The sequence below is a fragment of the Choloepus didactylus genome, chromosome 14 (genome assembly GCF_015220235.1).
Source record: "Choloepus didactylus isolate mChoDid1 chromosome 14, mChoDid1.pri, whole genome shotgun sequence".
In the NCBI taxonomy this organism is placed as follows: Eukaryota; Metazoa; Chordata; class Mammalia; order Pilosa; family Megalonychidae; genus Choloepus; species Choloepus didactylus.
Genome location: NC_051320.1, coordinates 54290765 through 54310946, shown reverse-complemented (window position 1 = coordinate 54310946; position 20182 = coordinate 54290765). Strand labels below are relative to the sequence as shown.

The 20182-nt window shown below is 39.0% G+C and overlaps 1 protein-coding gene across 2 annotated transcripts in view; it reads left to right on the top strand.

Annotated features, from left to right (window-relative positions):
- Positions 1–1712: 1712 nt before the first annotated feature.
- STK3 (serine/threonine kinase 3) overlaps positions 1713–20182 on the top strand; it is a 344700-nt gene continuing 326230 nt past the window's right edge. For both annotated transcript variants that reach the window (XM_037802741.1, XM_037802742.1), the window contains exon 1: positions 1713–1918. In XM_037802741.1, coding sequence (XP_037658669.1) covers positions 1893–1918 — 26 coding nt within the window. In that variant the 5' untranslated portion in view covers positions 1713–1892. The remainder of the gene's footprint in view (positions 1919–20182) is intronic.

The window sequence follows — 20182 nt, the reverse complement described above, 5'->3', positions numbered from 1 at the left end:
TTCAGAGCTCATGTGTGTAGGTACGCCACACTTTGGGGGAACTGATTAGGATGGTTATAAGGGCTTGCGACAAAGACATTCCAATGGGTATGAGTGTGGAATGGTGTGTGTGTGTGTGTGTGTGTGTGTGTGTGTGTGTGTGTGTTGGGACATAGGGAAGGATCCACTGATGACAACAGGGAAGAGGGGAGGATTATAGGTTATCCTGTAGATAATAGTATCTCAGGGAGTTTCAGGAAAGAGGTAAGCTATAGATTACATTTACTGCCGGAGGCCTGATTTTACAAGAAGAGTAGGTCAAACCTTAACTGACCTAGGTCACGCAAGCTGCTGCACGCACAGTCTTCAAGGCCCTTAGAGGAGGCTCTGGGCCTGGGGTTTCCACAGCTTGTTACATAATAAAACTTAAAAATGCAAAATGGGGAATAACTGTTGTGGTAGACTGAATTATGTACTCCAACAAAAGGCATATTCTTATCTTAATCTGCACTCCTGTGGGTGTGAGCCCATTATAAGTAGGACCTTTTGAAGATTTTATTTTTAGTTGTGGTGTGGCCCCACTGAACCATGGTGAGCCTTAGTCCATATTTCTGGAGGTCTTATAAGAGCCAGGAGCCAGCATGGAATTCATGGGAAACTGGAAGAGCAGATGAGAGAGAGACAGACAGAGACAGAGACACCCCCAGGGATTGCTGCAAGCCAACACCAGAACACTGGAGAGAAAGCATGTCTTGATTTTGAACTTCTGGTCTTCAAAACCATGATCCAATAAATTCCTGTTGTCAAGCCAACCCATAGACAATTTAGGTTAACGTTCATAAAGGTTCTTGACTCAACATTCTCTTCCTATTTATTGTTCCACCCTCAGGAAAACCCTATAGCACTCTATGCCTTGACAATTTCTAACAAAAACAAGAAAACTCCTTACATAGCAATTGTATCTGGTAATAAGAAAGAGATCTACATGTAGGATTTAAGGTTAAACAGGATACATACAATTGGATACATGAAGGGGTCAAATTAGAGTGGGGCAAGCATGTTTGGAACAGGTTGTGGGGAGAGGGTAAGAAGAGGGAAGGAAACAAACTTCACTTGAGTGCTTTTCTATGCACCATAGTTTCTGATAGGTTTGCTAGGTTACCTAATTGAATACTGCATTTGTGTACTGAGAGAGCTCACTGTAGTAATTATTTTCTCTGTAATTAGATGTAATTATTGTGAAATGTAATGAGGAACCTGCCCACAATCAAAAAACCAAACATTTCCAGAAGGATCCCCAGTACTGTAGCTGCAAATGTCAAATCGCTGGGGGAGAACAGAGGCAATAATTATAAACAGAACCAGAGAGGAAAGCCTGGGCAGTCAGTACTTCATACGGCTTCACAAGATGCTTGGGATGTAACGTGTGGGAAATCCAGAGAAAAGTGTCAAATCGTATTGGGACAAACGCAGTGAAGGGAAGTGAGGAGTGGCAGCTTTGAAACGGCTCTATGGGAGACAACCCTCACCAGACCAGAGCAGCTCTTAGATAGCCTCAACTTCAGGATCTTCCAGTCCGCCCCTCCCTTTTCCCTACCCTGCGCCGTGGCCCGCCCCTTCCCGGGTGTCCGGGCCTACAGTCTACCGCAGCACCGAGTTCGGCTCCGCCCACTCCCTCTGAGCCCGGCCCCGCCCACCATCCAGCGCCGCGGCCTGAGGCCGAGGGGCGGGGCTGGCAGGGAGGAGCCGCACTCTGGAGCGGCGGTAGGATCCGCAGCGGAGTTACGGGAAAGTTGGTCCGAGTTCCTGGAGTTTCCTTCCCTGGCTCCCCGGCCCGGCCGGCGGGTGTTCCAGCTTCTTTCCTCCTCCAGCCGTCGCCGCTGGCCAGTTCCCTTCTTCTGCCCTAGGCCGCCATGGAGCAGCCGCCGGCGCCCAAGAGGTAACACCAATAGGGGTAGCGGGGAGAAGGAGGGACGCGTCGCCGGCGGCCCCGGGGCGGGAGCGGCTAGGCCGGTCCGCATCGCGACCCCCTTCTCGCCTTCCGGGCCCGGAGCCTGCGCGACGAGGGTCAGGAGGCAGGTCCGAGTGCCCCGGCGCCGCCTGTCCACGAGGCGAGGGGACCCGTGGGGAGGCCGTGACTCGCCTGCCCCGCGGCCGGCTAGGCCTGGCGCGCGTGGGCAGCAGAGTGGGCAGCGCGGGGCTGTCTGCGGCCCGACCTTCTGCGCCTCAGGGGCAGGTCGAGTTTTTCGCTGGTGGCGAGTTCACGAAGACTAGGAGACATAAAACTAGGAAATTAGCTGGTTTTCTGCCAGTATTGTAGGCGTTCTTGTCAAATGTTCTTCATAATACTTCTTTTTAAAAAAGGTGGATCGTCTATTTACAGTTTAAGGAATTAATAGCCACACAATCTATAAAACTTGTGGATTTGCTGCACTGACAGGTGTTCCCCCACTAAGTTCAAAAGTATTTATGGATGCAATACAGTAGGCTTCTTAAATTAGAATCCCCTCCCCTATAGTTAGTTTTGTTTTTCTTTTAGCATGTAAAAATAGTGATGCTTTGGTATTTACTGTTAGTTTATATTTAATCTATGGTATTATATTGGAAATGTACCAGTGCACAGTAGATACGTTTGAATTAATATTTGAAATGATCTAAATAAAGGTTGTTCATTGATATAAGTGCGTAATGCACATTTTTCCAAGAATGAATCAACTGTTTGATATTGGATAAAACATTTAACTTCTGTCTTTCATTTTTAATTTAAAATATGAGGATACTGATCTCTCTCCCAGATAGTGCTTATGAAGATTAGAGTTTATGTGTTTCAGTACTTAGAGGTTAGATGAAAGGGGGAGTATTCAAGAACATGGCATAAATTAAAAAGGTAGGAACTCTGGGAGCTATTGTGAATTGTGTGACTAGACATTTGAGCCTTGAGGCCTAGAAACCATCTGTTCAGGTGAAAAAAGGGGGGTGGTGGTGGAGGGATTCCAGAAGGGACCTTCTGTCAGAGCTTTGAAGCAAGCCGATTGATTATTTTCTAGCGTTTTGTAAATCCAGGGTATTGTAGTACTGACTGATCGGACACCCAGTTTTAATACTATAGAATATTGGGAACTTTTTTTTTCTTTTCTGCAGTTTATGAAGGACTGCAAGATGGCACCTCTGAAATGATGCCATAGGGCCATGGTAATCTATCTTCTTAGTGATAATCCATCCATTCACAGCAGACCTTTTCATATGAAGTGATTGTTTTCTTACGTTCACTTTTCATTGGTGTGACTTTACTTTGAACAACTCTGAATTGAAGTAGAAGCTCTCTCTATTCAGTTGTTCTATCAGAGTTTTCATTATAGGTGAAAGAACGAACCCTTGCAGGAACATTTGAAAATCCTGGAGGAGTCTGGGGGAGGTGTGGATGGTAATGCCATGGTGATTTATACTTTTCAAAGTGGTGGTTGTACATTTAACAGGCTTATTTTTAGCTGTGTTCAGAGAAACTTAATGTTGACCCAGGAAAGCATTTCTGAGGAGTAAACAATAGAAGTCATATTAATTCCTTATATTAGAATATCCCTTAAAGTTTTTTGTAGAGTTTTCATATTCATAATCTCATTTAATCCTCACAGCAACCTTAGTAAGTAGGTTGGATTTCAGGCATTAATTCTGTTTTGTAGATGAGGACACTAAGATCTTAGAGTTTGCAGTTTGCCACATGGACTGCTATGCCTGGGATTACTGACAGTGGGTTTTTGTGTTGCCCCTATTGATCACTACCTTCTAATAAAATATAGCTGTTATTTTTGAGGGCACACTGTTTGCCAGGAACTTTATATATACATTCTTTTATTTAAGAAATAGGAATCCCTGCCTCTGCTACTTGTTAGTTCTAAATTTTTTTCTTCAATTGTAAAATATATCATGAGGATTAAATGAGACAATATGTAAAGTACTTAGCACAGTGCTCCATAATGTGTTCAGTAACGCTAGTTGTTATTTTATGTTTTCCTTATTAAAGGAGGTTCAGAGAGGTTAAATAACTTGTTCAAGTGTCGAAAGGGCCCAAACTTTGTGTCCTATTGGCTGCGAAGGCTATGTACCCTCTCATCATGTACAGTGATACCTCTTTTTGAAACTCGCTTGTTTTGTTAACATTCCATGATGTGGTTGTTGTCTTTTTCTACAATCTTCTGGTCCCCTTTGCTTGTTTTCTTCATAATCCCTGTAAGAATGTCACTTCATTTTTCTGCTTTGACTAGGACTTCCTCAGTGCCCAGATACTTTTACATGGTTATGTTTATGTGGCACATGTTGACTTCTGTATGACCAGCAGCTGCTGCTCAGTTAGTATTTTTGATTTTCTCATGTGGACCTACTCTATCGTCATCCACTAGATCCTATCAAATTCTCCATCAAAAGTCTGTGGATTCATTTTTCCCAATATTACCATCCCATGCCAGGGTTTATGACCCTCACACTTGAATTACATCAGTGTCTTCTAACTGGGCACCTGAGTCCAGTGGTTTTCAAAGACATCAGAAGGACTCTATCTGACCTGGTTCCTGGTCCCTTAAGTCCTTCCTTTTCTCTCTTCTTGTCCTGTAAAACCTCCTAATGTTCCATGTAATGCAGTTTGCTTAAACAGCCATGCAGCATATGCCTTCTGGATTTATTTAGCTTAAACATCACTTTAATCATGCAACTCCCTTTTTTTAGATTAGAGCCCACACTCATCTACTTAGTATACAAGGTGTCTGTCTCTTGGTCTCAGCCTTCACCTCTGGCCTTCTGTTCTGTTCTCCATGGTGAATCTGGTCCTCGTGAAGTTCCTTTTTTGTTCTTTATTTAAGTTGTGGCCTGTTGAGTGCTCCAAACTTCACCTTTGTTCCTGCTTTTCCTTTAGAAATGTCTGTGTTATTTTTGCTAGTAATCTGTGTTTTATTCTTCTTGCAAGACCCGCTCAAAAAGTATCTTCTCTGAGTACTTTCTAGCCTTAGATATTTCTGTATTCTTAATATCATAGCCTTTATTATGAAATTTTAGACATCCGAAAGATAATGGGGAATAATTTAACAAATACATATATATACACCACCCAGTGTAGGACATTAAATGTTACCAATACATTTGAAACCCCCTTTGTATATCTTTTCTCAGTTGCATTCCCTCCCCATTCCCCATGGGGGTAATCAGTGTCCTGAATGGATATTTATCATTCTCATACATATCTTTATACTTTTGCTTGTTGTTCATATATATATATCTGTCTGATACAGTGGCAGAGGCCTGGAAGTTAGGCCCAACATTGTGACTGACTTTGAAATTTGCTTTTCTGGGTATCATTCTTCTCCTTTTCTGGGGGCTGGAGATTCCAATGTGCAGTCAGGACTGAGAATCATGACTTAGAGTTCTAGACCATCTGTAAGACCCCTCTCACCCTCAACATTTATTGATTTGGTTTCCTTAACAGGCTTGTCTTAAATAGGCAATAGATGTGATCATCTGTGCCACTGACTTGAGGTACCAGAATGACTTTTTGATTTCCCAGATATCCTTAATAGGTCTGCCATGGAGATCTTCAGAAGTCCTTATTAAAATGAAGTATTTCTGGGATGAGAAATCCACTAAATGGTTATTAATTATTAGCATTTTGGTAGGGTAAGTTTATCAGATTTCTTTGTAGGGGAACAGCTAGCTGAGAGAAAAATGGCCACAGATTAGTTAAATTTTGGGGGGTAGAAAGTCAAGTGCCTAGAACATGGGCTATTCACTGTGTAGGACATTCATAGAAGGGGAGGTAGGTCTCTATGATAGATAGGTGGGCTGCATGAGAACTCTGCTGGAGGGAAGATAGTTACTTGTTACGTGTCAGAGAGAGGAGGGAATATCACTGCTGGAGATATTTATATGTATATACATACATACATGCATACACTTTCCCAGATAGGCCCTGTTCCTCAATTAAATTAGTAGTTTTTAAAAATGTGTTGACTAACATGGATTGAAAAGATGGTGTGGAACAGTGAAAACACTGGAAGGATAATAAAAACAAGGTGTAAACTACTGAAGCTTATTCTCAGGACAGGTGAGTTCTTTGATTTAAGATATAGTTGGATTCTGTGGGAAAAAAATTTATAGTTTGACTCAGATAGATGAAAAGTGATGGTAAGAAAATACTCACTTCATAATAAAAGTCTTGCTATGAATGGAAGAATTATCCATCAGAACATAGATTATTATGGAATGAAAAATCAGAGATAAAGGGTTGAGGACACAGAACAGTAAAGTGGAAGTATTAACATAGTCCTCAGCATGAAGAGCCCACATCAGTCTGTAGCATCACACTGTGACTTGAGTCCAGGAATCTGGAATGGCGATAGACAGCAGGGAACTCTCAACCCTCAGGGGTTGAAGTGGGTGGGACAAAGCAACAAACCAGATAAGTAGATAGTAGAGTGTCAGAAAAATCATGAAAACATTGCAATGAGGAGTGGACTTCATTTTATGTTTCTATTCCTAGTTCGTGTGTCCTTGGAATGTTAGAAAGTGAAATTCTCATGTGTTTATTCTTGGAGAGAGTCACTAAGTGGAGAGCTGACTTTGTCTTTGAGAAGATGAACTCTACTGTAAGAACTCTTATGAAAACAAAGGCAAAAGCCTCAGGGAGGAGGCCCTGGGGAAGGTTCCCAACTTTAAAGGCAGGCGAGTGGAGGAGGTATTCTAAGTAGTCCGAGGGAAAGGAACTGAGCACACTGGAGCATCTCTTGCGTTAAGAATCTGGTCCTAGATCATATGCTGCCCTCCCTTTGGCTTTTCTTGGTTAATTTGGAGTGGTTTAGGCCCTGTAGATAGGAACAGTCAATTGGCTTTTCCTTCCTGGAGAGGGGGAGTGAGACTTAATAAAATCTGGATCAGGTCCTGGTGAGCAAACTTAAGTTGCACATTAAGACAGAAGAAAAACTCAGTTTTAAGCCAACTCTAGGCAATGAGTAATTTATCCATTGTTCTTTAAGGGACTGAGATATATACTAGTACTGAAGAATTTGTTAGAAATGTAAAGAAAAAGGTGAATAATATGTGCAAGACACAAGCTAGGTTGAAATTTGTTTTTCTGAAGTAAACTAAATGCTCATTTCAGGAATGTGTATTAGTAAAATATTAATAAAAGATTTAAATTGAACACTTCTTGTTTGACTCTTAAGGGAAAAAATGCTCAGACTTTATAAAGAATTTCATTTTTCTGATTTCAAAGAAATCTGCTGTGAACTACAAGTACTCTTATTTCAAGCCATTGTATGTTAGTGGCTTTCAATTTTTTTTTTTCATTGTGCGGAATAATAAATACATTTTATCTGAGATCTAGTACAGACCCATATATAAAACTGAAACAAGTTAATGAAACGTACTATGTGTGATGTTTGATATTTTTCTGATAATCTATTCTATTTCATTTAAAAAATGCTGATCATAACCCGTCAAATTATTTTTATGACCTAATCATTGTGATCTGCAGTTTGAAAAAACACTGTTGGCACATGTAGTAGTGACAGTCAGGAAACTGATTTCATTTTCAACTCTATCCTGATACTTAAAAGTGAAGGTGGCATTGCCAAAGGAATCCAGAGTGGTGTTACTATAATGAATCTATACATACAGTAGAGATGTTCTTTAAGATTCTAGAAAAGGAAGTAGTGAAGGAGGGAGAAGGAACTAATTTAAAAATGACTGTATTCTGAACACTTTATATATGCCCCACTTATCTGTGATGTCTCACAGAGTTTATAAAGAAAAATGTTATATATGAAGGTCGCTACTAGGCAGAGGTCATTAACTTTCTGGTGTAGACTGACCCTGTGCACTGGAAACATCTAGCTGTAATTTTGATGAACTCAGTTTCTGACTCCTTACCAGTTCTACCCACACTAAATATCAAGGGTCTTTATATTTTTCTTCTAAAGAGAAAATTTATGCAACTGATTGAAACTTTATTTTATTTTAGCTTTCCCCCAGGCTTCATTTTCTTATGATTTTATTTGAATTGACTCACATGTTGGGATTTCTAATTTTAAGAAATTTTTGGGTCTCAGAACAAAGATTCTTTACTTAAAATGTCTTATTACAACTATTTTTTTTCTCCATAGAGTCTCAAGTTGAATAAAGGAAAGTAGCAAATATATAAACAGATGTGTATATATTGAAAATGAGATCATTGTTTACATGCCATGGATAGTAAGGTGCAGATTATTTTTGAACCTCCTAAACCTACATCAAAGGATGTATCTTGAAAAATGACTTCATAGCAAGTGAGAATTATTGAAAGCTGTTAATATAAATTTATGGTTAATTAGGATAGGTGCACAAAAGGTAGTATTGTGTGGGAATTCTGAATTTGTCTTTAGGCTTTATGTGATAACAGACATCTTAATAAAGAGGTGAAATTGAGTAAATTTTTCACGTTTCCAGCTGTTCCGATACGCACACACATACCTACAAATTATTTAAATAATTGGGGAAATTGTTGAGTATTTGAGATTCCAGAGATGAGTTAGCTTCTGTATTCAAAATGTAGAATAGTCTTCTTTGTCCAGATAATCTTTTCATTTTTAGGATTTTTTATTTTCTGAAATCATAGGACTTAGAGTTCTATAGTTGGAAAGACATGCAAGTTAAAATTACCTTTTGTAATTTAGGTGATTTTTTTTTTTTTTTAACATGTATTTGAGGAAAACATACTGAAGACAGTAGGACTCAGCTATAGACATAAATTAGAGCACTTGGGGATGATTTGTCTGATATGAGGGTCCAGATTTATAATTTTTACAGAGCATACTTTAAAAAAGATTTGACAGAATTTCATGTCATGGGAGTTTGTAGCTTAGATTCTGCTTCAGCATTTGAAAATGTTTACATATTCCTTCAATATACATTTTTTTTGGACTCCTGTGAGCTGGGCACTGTGCTGGGCATTGGAGATTCAAATATTAATAAGGCTGTGAAGGGCCAGAACATAGGGTAGTATGAAAGGGTGATTTTTCAACTATAATGCTTCCAGAAAAGTATTTTGTGTATTTCTCCCCCATTTTGATAATGACTTGGGATATGTTTAATAATAAGGAACAGACACTTATTCAAATAAACTCAAATAAAAGAAGTTTATTGGAAAGAAAAAGGAGAATATTAGAACCCTAGATGCAGGGCCTCTAGTTGACCAAAATGGTGGTATAAGAAGCTCCAGGGTGTTGTTCCCCTACAGAATCTTTGAACAACTAGCAAAAACTGGCAAAAATGTCTTCCTTAGAACTCAGAACACAGTTGAAGGGTTGTAGTACTGGGCAAGTGCTGAATCAAGAAAATGCAGTTTTAAAAATAGCAGGAGAGGGGGACATCACTACTGACCCTGCTGAAATAAAAAGGACTATAAGAGGATACCATGAACAAGTATACACCAATAAATTAGATAACCTAGATGAAATGAATAAATTTTTAGAAACACACAAGCTACCTACATTGGCTCAAGAAGAAATAGAAGATCTCAACAAAGTAATTACTAATAAAGAGATTGAATCTGTCATGAAAACCTCCCAACAAAGAAAAGCCCAGGACCAGATGGTTTCACAGGGAATTCTACCAAACATGCCAAGAAGACTTAATTCCAAGTCTGCTCAGACTCTTCAAAAAAATTGAAGAGTTGTGTATTACTCAGGGTTCTCTAGGGAATCAGAACCAACAGGATATCTGTAAATATGAGATATTATAAAACTGTGGAGCTGCACAAATCCAGATTCTGTAGGGCAGGATGTACAAGTCCAAATTCCATAGGGCAGGCCGCGAACTGACAACTCTGATGAGGTTCTTCAGTGAACTCCCCAGGAGAGGCTGGCTGGCTGAAGGAGAAATTAAAGTTCTCCCTTCTTCTTAAAAGTCTTCAAGTGATTAGATTAAATCCAACTGATTGGATTCTCTCATTGCAGAACACTCCCTTAGTTGATCATAGATGTAATTAGCCACAGATGTAATCAGTTAACTGATGATTTAATAAACCAGCCTTCTGGTTTATTAACCAGCCCTGAAATGTCCTTGCAGTGACAGGCCAGTATTTGCTTGACCAGACAGCTGGGCACCATCACGTGGCTAAGTTGACACAGGAATCTAACCATCACAAGGAGGGAACACTCTGTTATTCATTCTGTGTGGCCAACGTCATCCTCATGCCAAAGCCAGATAAAGAAAACTATAAACCAATATCTCTTATGAATATAGATGTAGATGTCCTCAACAAAATACTAGCAAGTTGAATACAACAACGTATTAAAAGAATTATACACCGTGGTCAAGTGGGATTTGTCCCAGGTATGCAAAGTTGGTTTATCATAAGAAAATCAATAAATGTAATACACCATATTCACAGAACAAAGGGAAAAAAACTACACGATCATCTCGATTGATGCAGATAAGGCATTTGACAAAATCTGGCCTCTTTTCCTGATAAAAACACTAAGAAAACTAAGAACAGAAGAAAAAATCCTTAACCAGATAAGGATATATGAAAATCCCACAGCTAATATCAGGTTCAATGGTAAAAGACTAAAACCTTTCCCTCTAATATCAGGAAAAAGACAAGGATGCCCACTATCACCACTGTTATTCAACATTGGAAGTTTTTGCCAGAGCAGTTAGGCAAGAAAAAGAAATAAAAGGCATCCAAATAGGGAAGGAAATAAAACCCTTCCCTTTTGCACTTGACATAATCCTGTACATAGAGAATCTTGAAAAGGCCACAACCCACAACTGGTGGGTTGGTGTATAGGAATCCTGTATCTTATGCATGATTGTTTTGTCAACCTACAGCTTCTCTAATGAAGGAAAAAAAGAAAAAAAAAGTAGGAGAAGCTTGTGGCATCCTTGCTGGCCCCTTCCCCACTCCCTCCCTAGTGTGGGATGGAGCCAGTCTGTGCTCCCATTCTGAGTTCTTGGCCCTGTTTTGGAGAGACCAGAGTAACCCCACTGCACAATCTGGGGTGCCTGTGTGTTAGTGCCAGTCTAGCCGGTGGCAGCCTGAAAGACTCAATCAGGGAACTCATCTCTGGTGTGCCCTCCCAGAACTTGCCTTGCAGGCAGAAGCAGCTTGTGGTACCTGCTTTAAGTCACACAATAGAGCACCTGGGAGGGGGAAACAGTCTATTTCATGGGGAGCTGAGGGGACATTTGAATTCATGTAAATGGGGGTGAATACCTAAGGCCACAGCAAGCACAAGCCTAGGATAAGACAGTGACTCAGAAAAGATGGAGAGTACTGTGCACTTCAGTTTCGCCTTGGGCTGCTCATTTTGATGGGAAGACTAGACACTGAAGGAGAGTACCAGTCAATACAGAACCAATTTGAAAAACTGAAAGATGTTTTTTGCTTTGGTTTGTTTGTATTTGTTTCCTCCTGGTGCTCAAGGAAATCTTTGTCATGTCACTAACTGGATACAGACTTAAGGAACAGACAGCACAGGTACTAAATCCCAGAGTTAATACTTCAAAATATTAAAATATACAGTGTGTAACAAAAGAATACAAGACAAAGAAACAGAAAGCGATGGCCTATCCAAAGGAACAAGATAAATATCCAGAAACCATCAATGAAGAGGACCAGAATTTGGATATACTGGACAAAGATATTAAAAAAAAAATCCTTAATATGCTCAAGTAGATAAAGGAAAACAGAGGAAACCTCAAGGATGTCAGGAAAACAATGAATGAGCAATATGAGAATCTCAATAAAGAGACAGAAAATTTGAAAAGGAACCAGACAGATACTGAAGTTGAAGACCACAATAACTAAAATGAAAAAATTCTCTAGAGGATATCACATTCAGATTGGAGCTGGCAGAATAAAGAAGACAAGACACCTGAAGTGATTCAGACTTAGGAGCAGAAAGAAAAAGGATAAAAAGTGAAAAGAGCATAAGATCTGTTGTACACCATCAAGTGTACCAATATTTGCATTACTGGAGTCCCAGAAAGAAAAGAAAGAGAAAGAGACAGCGAAATATTCAAAGAAATAATGGCAGAAAATTTCCCACATTTAAAGAAGGACCTGAATATGCATATTCAAGAAGCCCATCAAACCCCAAAGAGGATTAACTTGAGATCCATGCCCAGACACATAGTAGTCAAACTGCCAAATGCCAGGGATAAGAAGAGAGTTCTGAAAGCTGCAAGAGAAAAGCAACATGTTATGTACAAGGGAATCCTTATAAGATTAAGTACCAATTTCTCATCAGAAGGCAGCAGGACAAAATATTTAAAGTGCTGAAAGAAAACAGTTTTCAAACAAGAATTTTAAGTTCAGTGAGACTGTCTTTCAAAAATGAGGGAGAGATTAAGACATTCCCAGATAAACCAAAGCTGAGGAAGTTTATCACCAGCAGACCTGCCTTACAAACAGTGCTAAAGGAAGTTCATACTGAAAGGAAAGGACATGAGACAGTATTGAAGCAGCATCAAGTAAAAGGTAACATATGGGTAATTATAAATGCCAGTACTATAGATTTAAATTTTTTGGCATTTAACTCCACTTTTTACTTCTTATAGCTTGCAGAATGCAAATACATTAAAAGTTTTGATAAGTCTATGGTTTGGGATATGCAGTGTATAAAAATATAATTTGTAACAAGTACAAAAAAAGGTGGGAGGGGAAAAGGGATATAGGAACAGTGTATGTGTATGTTGTTGAAGTTAAGCTGGTATCAAATCAATGTGATTATTATAGATTTAGGATGTTAAATTTTAACCTCATGGTAACCACAAAGGAAATAATATGTTTTAATAGGAATAAAATTGAAATAAACAGAAATGCAAATTTATAGGGCATATACATACCAAAGAGCCATTACAAACAAAACAAAAATAGGAAAGTATTCTCATAAAGAATTGAGGGACAAAAAAGTTGGAAGACTTACAAAGTCCAAATAGCAAAATGGCAGAAGAAAGTCCTGCATTATCAGTAGCTACTTGAAATGTCAATATATTAAACTCTCCAATCAGAAGGCAGAAATTGGCAGAATGGATTATAAAGCATGTGCCAGTTTGAATGTATTGTGTCCCCCAAATGCCATTATCTTTGTGGTCTTGTGTGGGGCAGAAGTTTTGGTGCTGGTTGGATTTGCTTGGAGTGTGCCCCACCCAGCTGTCAGTGATAATTTTGATGAGATGTTCCCATGGAGGCGTGGCCCCACCCATTCGGGGTGGGCCTTGATCGGTGGAGCTACATAAATGAGCTGACTCAAAGAGGAAAGAGAGTGCAGCTGGGAGTGATGTTTTGAAGAGGAGCAAGCTTGCTAGAGAGGAACGTCCTGGGAGAAAGCCGTTTTGAGGCCGGAGTTTTGGAGCAGATGCCAGCTGCCTTCCTAGCTAGTAGAAGTTTTCCAGACGCCATTGGCCATCCTCCGGTGAAGGTACCTGATTGCTTGGATGCTTTGTGGCCTTAAGACTGTAACTGTGTAGTGAAATAAACCCCCGTTTTATAAAAGCCTATCCATCTCTGGTGTTTTGCATTCTCCAGCATTAGCAAAGTAGGATAAAGCATGACCCAACTCTGTGCTGTATACTAGAGATTCACCTTAAATTCAAAGATTCTAAGGATGGATAAAATATACCATGCAAATAGTAACCAAAGAGAGCTGGGGTAGCTATGCTAATATTGGATAAAATAGTCATTAAATAAAAAACTGTTATGAGGGGGACAAAGAAGGTCACTATAAACTGATAAAAGGGCCAATTTGTTTATAACAAAACAGTTATAAATATATATGCACCTATTGGCAGAATCCTGAAGCATATGAATTGAACATTGACACATTTGAAGGGAGAAATAGACAATTCTACATTAATAGTAGCAGACTTGACTATACCACTTTCTTAATGGATACAACATCTCGACAGAAGATCAATGAGTACCTAGTTTCTGCAAGTGTGGCTGGGTACCATGGCAAGTAGAAATTCATCTTTTCAACTTTAAGATTTTTTGTTTCCTGAATCATGGGAATACTAGGGTCTTATAGTTGGAAAGGCATGCATATTAAAATTTCTTCTGTAATTAGGTGAGCTTTTTATGTATTTGCGGAAACATAAACGGAAGATAATAGGCTACTAATATCCATGACTTTCTGGAGCCACATGGTCCTCTCTCTCTGTTGGGTTGCCCCATTGTCCTTTTTCTTTCTGCAGTTAGGCTTTCTTTACTTGGTGTTCTCTGTGCTCATGGCAGAAATTGGCTGTCTGCCTTGATTTCATTCATTTGCTCATTTATTCATACATTTAGCAATTATTAATTAACTTTTCCAAATACCATATGCTGGGAACATTAGTAAATGAAACATACTGGATCTTTGCCTTCACATGTTGCATGCCTTGATAGAGAACAATGGTAAAAGCTACTTAATAGGGTTGTTGAGGGGGACTTATTTGAGAAGGTGGCATTGTAGCTGAGATGTGAGGATGAGAAGTTATCTGTGTGAGTAGCAGGGTAAGAATATTTCAGGCAAAGGGAAGAACTGTGAGAAGGCCTAGAAGTGGCAAAGAGCTTAGTGTGGGAAGAATTGAAATGAGGCCATTGTGGCTGGGTTGTTGAATGGAAGAAAGTGGCCTGAGGTAAGGTCAGAGAGATAGACTGAGGATAACAGTGGTTCAGGGCGTAGAAAGGAATTGGATTTAAGTCAGAGTGCAGTGGGGTAAGAGATTTAAGCAGGATTTTAAGTAATATATGTTTTTGAGATATCATTCTAGTTGCTTTGGGTTTAATAGATTATGGAGGTTTAAGAATAAAAGCAGGGAAACAAGTTAGGGGAGGCTGTTATAAATAGTTCATGATTAGAGATGGTGGAATTAGTGGAGATGGAGGCAAGTGGACAGATTTAAATTATGTTTGTGTGTTAGAAATGAAAGATTAAATGAGGGGAATGAGAGAGAGAGAAGAATCAATCCTGGCTTTTAGGTTTTGAGTTTGAGCAATTTGGTGAGATAAGGGAAGAAAGGGAAGGAATAGGTTTGTGTATCTATAGTCTCTTTCTTGGAATTTCAGACTCCCAGGAAAGTTGATCTGACTGGCCTAAAATGTGATAGTAGGTTGTTCTCTTAGATATGAGGTGGGTAGAGAGGAGATGATGGGCACTGACTTTTTTTTTTTTTTTTCTGCTACATCAAGATTTATTACATTTAGAAACACTGTGATTAGATCACAAAACAGTAAATAAGTAGCATTAAACAAAAAAAAAATGTAGAGAAAGGAGCTGAGCCCCCACTCCCACATTGCTATTTACAAAGTAGATTTGTAAGGTTGCCATAAAAGACCGTAAATGACACATAGGATGGCACAGCTTCTGGGTCCTTCTCCAACCCCCACCCTGACCTTGGCCTTGGGCCTCTTGTCCCTCCACCTCTGTAAACTGAGCTCAATTGTACAAAGTACTGTCACCATCTCCCCAAACATCAGGTGCCATGTTAGGTTTGGTCTTGTGCAGATAACACCCACACACTCCCAGAGCTCCTCCTTACACAGAAGGTCCCTGTGGTCAGAAAGCTGGTCTGTATTGTCCTCATCCTTGGAGTTGGCCTAGCAGGCTGTGTGGAAGAGCTGCATGAGTTCTCAAAAACGGTGGGAAACCGTAGCTTCTGTGGCCTTTGATTGCTGTTCCTCCACAGGACCCTGGCCTTGCATTCATTGTCCTTAGCCAAACTCCCTCTAGAGGCTTTGGGAGAAGGCTCTGAGGTTTCAATTCCTAATGAAGATTCAGGGGCAGGGGACATCCTGTCTGCTGTCTTCATTCCGGTGCTCCTTGTCAGCCAGCTCTTTTGAGTACTGGGTTTTCCAGACACTTGTCTTCTCTTCTTAGTCTCTGGTTCTTTAGGAAATAGGACTTAGGGAAGAAGCAGAGAGTTCAATAGTTCCAGGCAGTTTCTCAGTTTCTGAAGCATCCCAGACAATTCTTAAAGCCTCTGACTGATCCACTGCTTGATGACCTTCCCTCTCTTTTTGAAGTTTGGGACAGGAGTCAACCTCAGACTCAGACTGGTTTCTTCTAACAGGGTGTAGTACACCTCCAGTTTGGGAACAAGCTGAGGAGTTTCTGGCGAGCAAGATGGTGGTCCAGCCAGGAGAAATTGGTCCGTAAGAGTCACGTCTTGGGGCAGCAAAGTGCTCCCCAATGCCACTCCTGCGGTAAGGGTTTCTCCCTTTCTGGTGGTCCCGCCTGTCCTGCTGTGGGTTTCCTGAATGCTCTCCCTCTCTTCTGATGCTTCTTCCTCCACCATGTCCTTGCATTGCTCAGTTTCTGTCGTACCAATCATGAGACTGGCCTCTCGGTGGGGGCTGCTGCCCACCAACTCATGGGGCTCCTTACCCTTACAGTATTTGCTGCCACAGACCTTGCTGCTACAGTAGCTACAATTTTTCCTTCTGCTCTTCTTCAGTTTGGAATCAGGACCTCCCTCATGGCAGGAACAGGCACAGTCTTTGGCCCCATCTGGGGCCAAATCTCAGCCTGTTTGTCATGATTTTGAACCCCAGTCTCCTTTTTTCTCTTCTTGAGGCTGTGACTTCTTTGTTTAACTTCATGGGGCTAGACTGGAGAATGGGAAACATACCCAGTCTTTGTTGGGTGCTGAAATGTTCAGGTATGCTAATATTCTTCTATTTAAAAAGAAAAATCCTTTGTTTTAAAATAAGAGATTGGTACAAAACAAATGTATGGCTTAGTGAATTATTACAAGGCAAACACCTTTGTCATCACCAGTCAAGTTAAGTAATAGAACTTTGCTACCCACCTTAGAAGCCCCTTCTGAATGTTTGCCCCCAATGCTCCTAACCACTTTCCTTTCCCTGTAGGTAATTATCCTGACTTTTATAGTAATAACTTAAATATGCATTGCTTGGCACTCTAGTCTTGCTAGTTAAAAAGTAGTTTTGATATGAGTTGTCACTTTTAATCTCTAGGTTATTTCTTTATCCTTTTTTTCCTTACAGTTTATCTGTTGAAGAACCTGGGTGGTTTGAGTTTTAGAGTTTCTCAGTCTGGATTTTGCTGATTGCTTACCCAGGATGCAATTCAACATGTTTTCTTTGTCCTCTGTATTTCCTGCAAATGGGCAACTGAATTTAGAGACTGGATCAGATTTGAGTTTGATCCCTTAGACATTATTATAGGTGGCATTTGGCAAGGCTGTTTTTGTAATGTTAGCAACTGTTGATGGTTTATGCTTACTTCTGTTAATTCATTGGGAGTTGCATAATGCTGAAATTCTAAATATGTCATTTTGTTTTCATTTGTTAGTTGGAATGTTTTTGTAAAGAGACAGTTTCCTTATGTTCTATCATTTTCCCAGTGGTATAGTTTATAAAGGAAAGACAGAATAAATGCTTGATTTCCCCCCTTTATTTACTATTTTTCAAAATAATGTATCAGTTCCCTATCATTCTCCAAAGGGGACAAGTTCTTTTTCTTTTTTAAATGTTATTATGAGCTGATGGGTTTAAACATATTTGGTGGATTTTAATCCATTGCAGTTACTGCCCTTGAAGCTCAAATTGTCCCATCTGGTTAGTGGGAGTCTCTTCAGGAGACAACATGATCCTATGGTGGTCTTTGATAGCTTCTTTGCTGTCCACTGTGATTAGATATTCTGGGTACATCTTAATACATTTCCTATCCCAGATCTGGAATTGACCATTCCTTCAAGAAGCCCTGGTTTCTTTTAGTGAGAAATGGTATTTGAAGACCCTAATCTGGGCATTAATATCCTACTGTTTTAAGTAGTTTTCTATTCATAGGTAGAACAGATTCATTCTGTCAGTGTATGAGATAGTCTATCAAAAAATGTGAGAGCTGTGGTAGTTTGAGCTCCTTCCCCTGAATAATACTTCCACCACACATTTATTTTTCCACGTTTGACTTGGAAATAGGGCATGTGGTAGAGACTATTTAGAGTGGATTTTTGTCTTCCTTTTCTCCATATCTTGCCCCCTATGCCCTTTGACCGACTATATCCTAATATCCAGCCTCACTTCTTTTTCACATCTGAATGTTTTAGGTGATCTAGTTTCTTTTTTTCTAAGTGAAAAAGATAAGAATCCTCGACAAACGACACTGACTCGTGATGAGTATCAGATTTAAGACCTGTTTTTTTTTTTTTGGTAGGAAAAAAATGCCTGCCTTATGTTGGATACATAAAAATATATCTGCGTCCAAACAAACAAAAATGTCAAAGGCAATGTGAGGTTGCTTTCTTAATCCAACCCTAACTGATTACAGTATGATGAATTGCAAAGTGAAATATATCTGGATGATTAAATGTCATGTTAAACCTTTCTATTTGACATTAGCCCCTCTTGCTCAGTTTTATTGTGCTTTTGAATGAATAAAATGGTATTTATTTTAGTGACACAGTTGGTAATTTGCATTTTTTTTACTGTGTCATTTATCTTTAGAAGGAATTAGTTTTGGTGTAGTTACTTACAGTATTAAAAGACATTTGGTTGCATTTAAATTTGATATGTGAATTAGTCTATCTTGCAGTCCATTAGCCACCAATAACCATTTTCCAATCATCATTTGTTCCGAAATTTTTGATATTCAGTGAATCTTGGATCATAGGAAGAGGTTAGAGAGACATTATTTCTCTGTATAAAGTTTATAGTTTACACAATTCCTTTGAATTACCGGAAACAAGATTCAGATTAAGCAATGGAATTCCATAAAGTTCCAGTGAAAATTCAAGATATATGTACTAATTAATGCTTGAGAAGAAAATATTTTGATAACTTTCTTTTTCTGGCTGATTAAATTTTCCATTTATGTGCTTCATACTCATTGTATATTTCCTATGTTTTTTTAATAGAAGAGAATTGAGATACCAGGCCAGTGGTAAGAAAACAGGATTTTATACACAGATCCCCAATACTTGGTTAGTCAGCCTTATATAATATTCACAAAACTCATGATGTGAAAGTACCTACCAAAACAATGATACCTTTAAAAACAAATAGCATCATTGCGAAGTGGAGTGTACCATGTAGTGGATTCTCCAAGTGAATTAAGTAAACTTTAAATGCTTTAAAGCACTGTACTTTTAAAACATTTAAACCAGTTTTGATGGAAACCATTCTAAAATGAAATGTGACCCAGTTCTTCTGAGACTGATCAGTTGCTTTCTTAACTAGTATTTTTATGAATTTTAGTTATGCATTGAAACAGTCGAGTGCACTGTTTTAGTATATTTGACGCTTTATTGCTGCCTTAATGACTCATGTAACTTTCTGTTTTTTTAACTTTGACTTGTCTTTTTCTTTTACTGGCATCTGTCATTTCTCATTGCTATGTCCTTCCCTAAACTGCTACTTATCTTAGAAATAATTATCTGATCTGACAGTAGTTCTCGCTTTCCCCAAGTATAGTACATTCTCTTTTGTGCCAGTTTTTGCTCGCTAAAGGCTTTTTTCCTCTTCTAGGTTCATAGTTACAGCTTGAAAATCTTCTTTTGAATAAGAGGATGTTATTATTATTATGCAGTGAAGAGGGAGAGAAAAAGTTATTCCTTGTTCTCCTAGGTGTTTAAGATTTAATATGGAAATAGCCAGTTTTTTTTTTTTTTTTTTGCATCAAAAAAGAGTAACATTTTTACCTTAAAAAGCAAACAAATTCCCAAGTTAAAAAAAATTCTGTTATTTGGAGCATTACTTAAATTTTAAGGACTCATGGTATTACCAAAGCTGATTGGAGTTTCAGAGGGTGTTTACACCCTACAAACCAATAACAGTACATTTACAGTAGCTTATTTTTAATTTCTCTGGAAGAGGAGTATTTAGACTATTTATCTTTCTTATAATGACTTTTCTATGAGATAGAGTGGGAGTTTTAGATTTTATTTTTATTCCTAAAAAACAAAAACAGGTAAAAATAATCCCAATGGAAAAAAATATTTTCACAAACCACCAAAATCTTGGAGGACCATATCTGTCTCCTTCCATCAATTTGTTTTCAAAGAACTACAGTGAAATACTGAGAATTGACTGCATATGTGCTGTTGCTTTGTAATCAAACTGTGCTGAGAAATCAAGCAAAATGGTGTCCATCTGTGTGAACAGTTGAAAACAGCCACCATCACTCCTGCCCTCCATTTCTATTCATGAAAGTTTATAAAAGTTGAGAGGTCAGAGTAC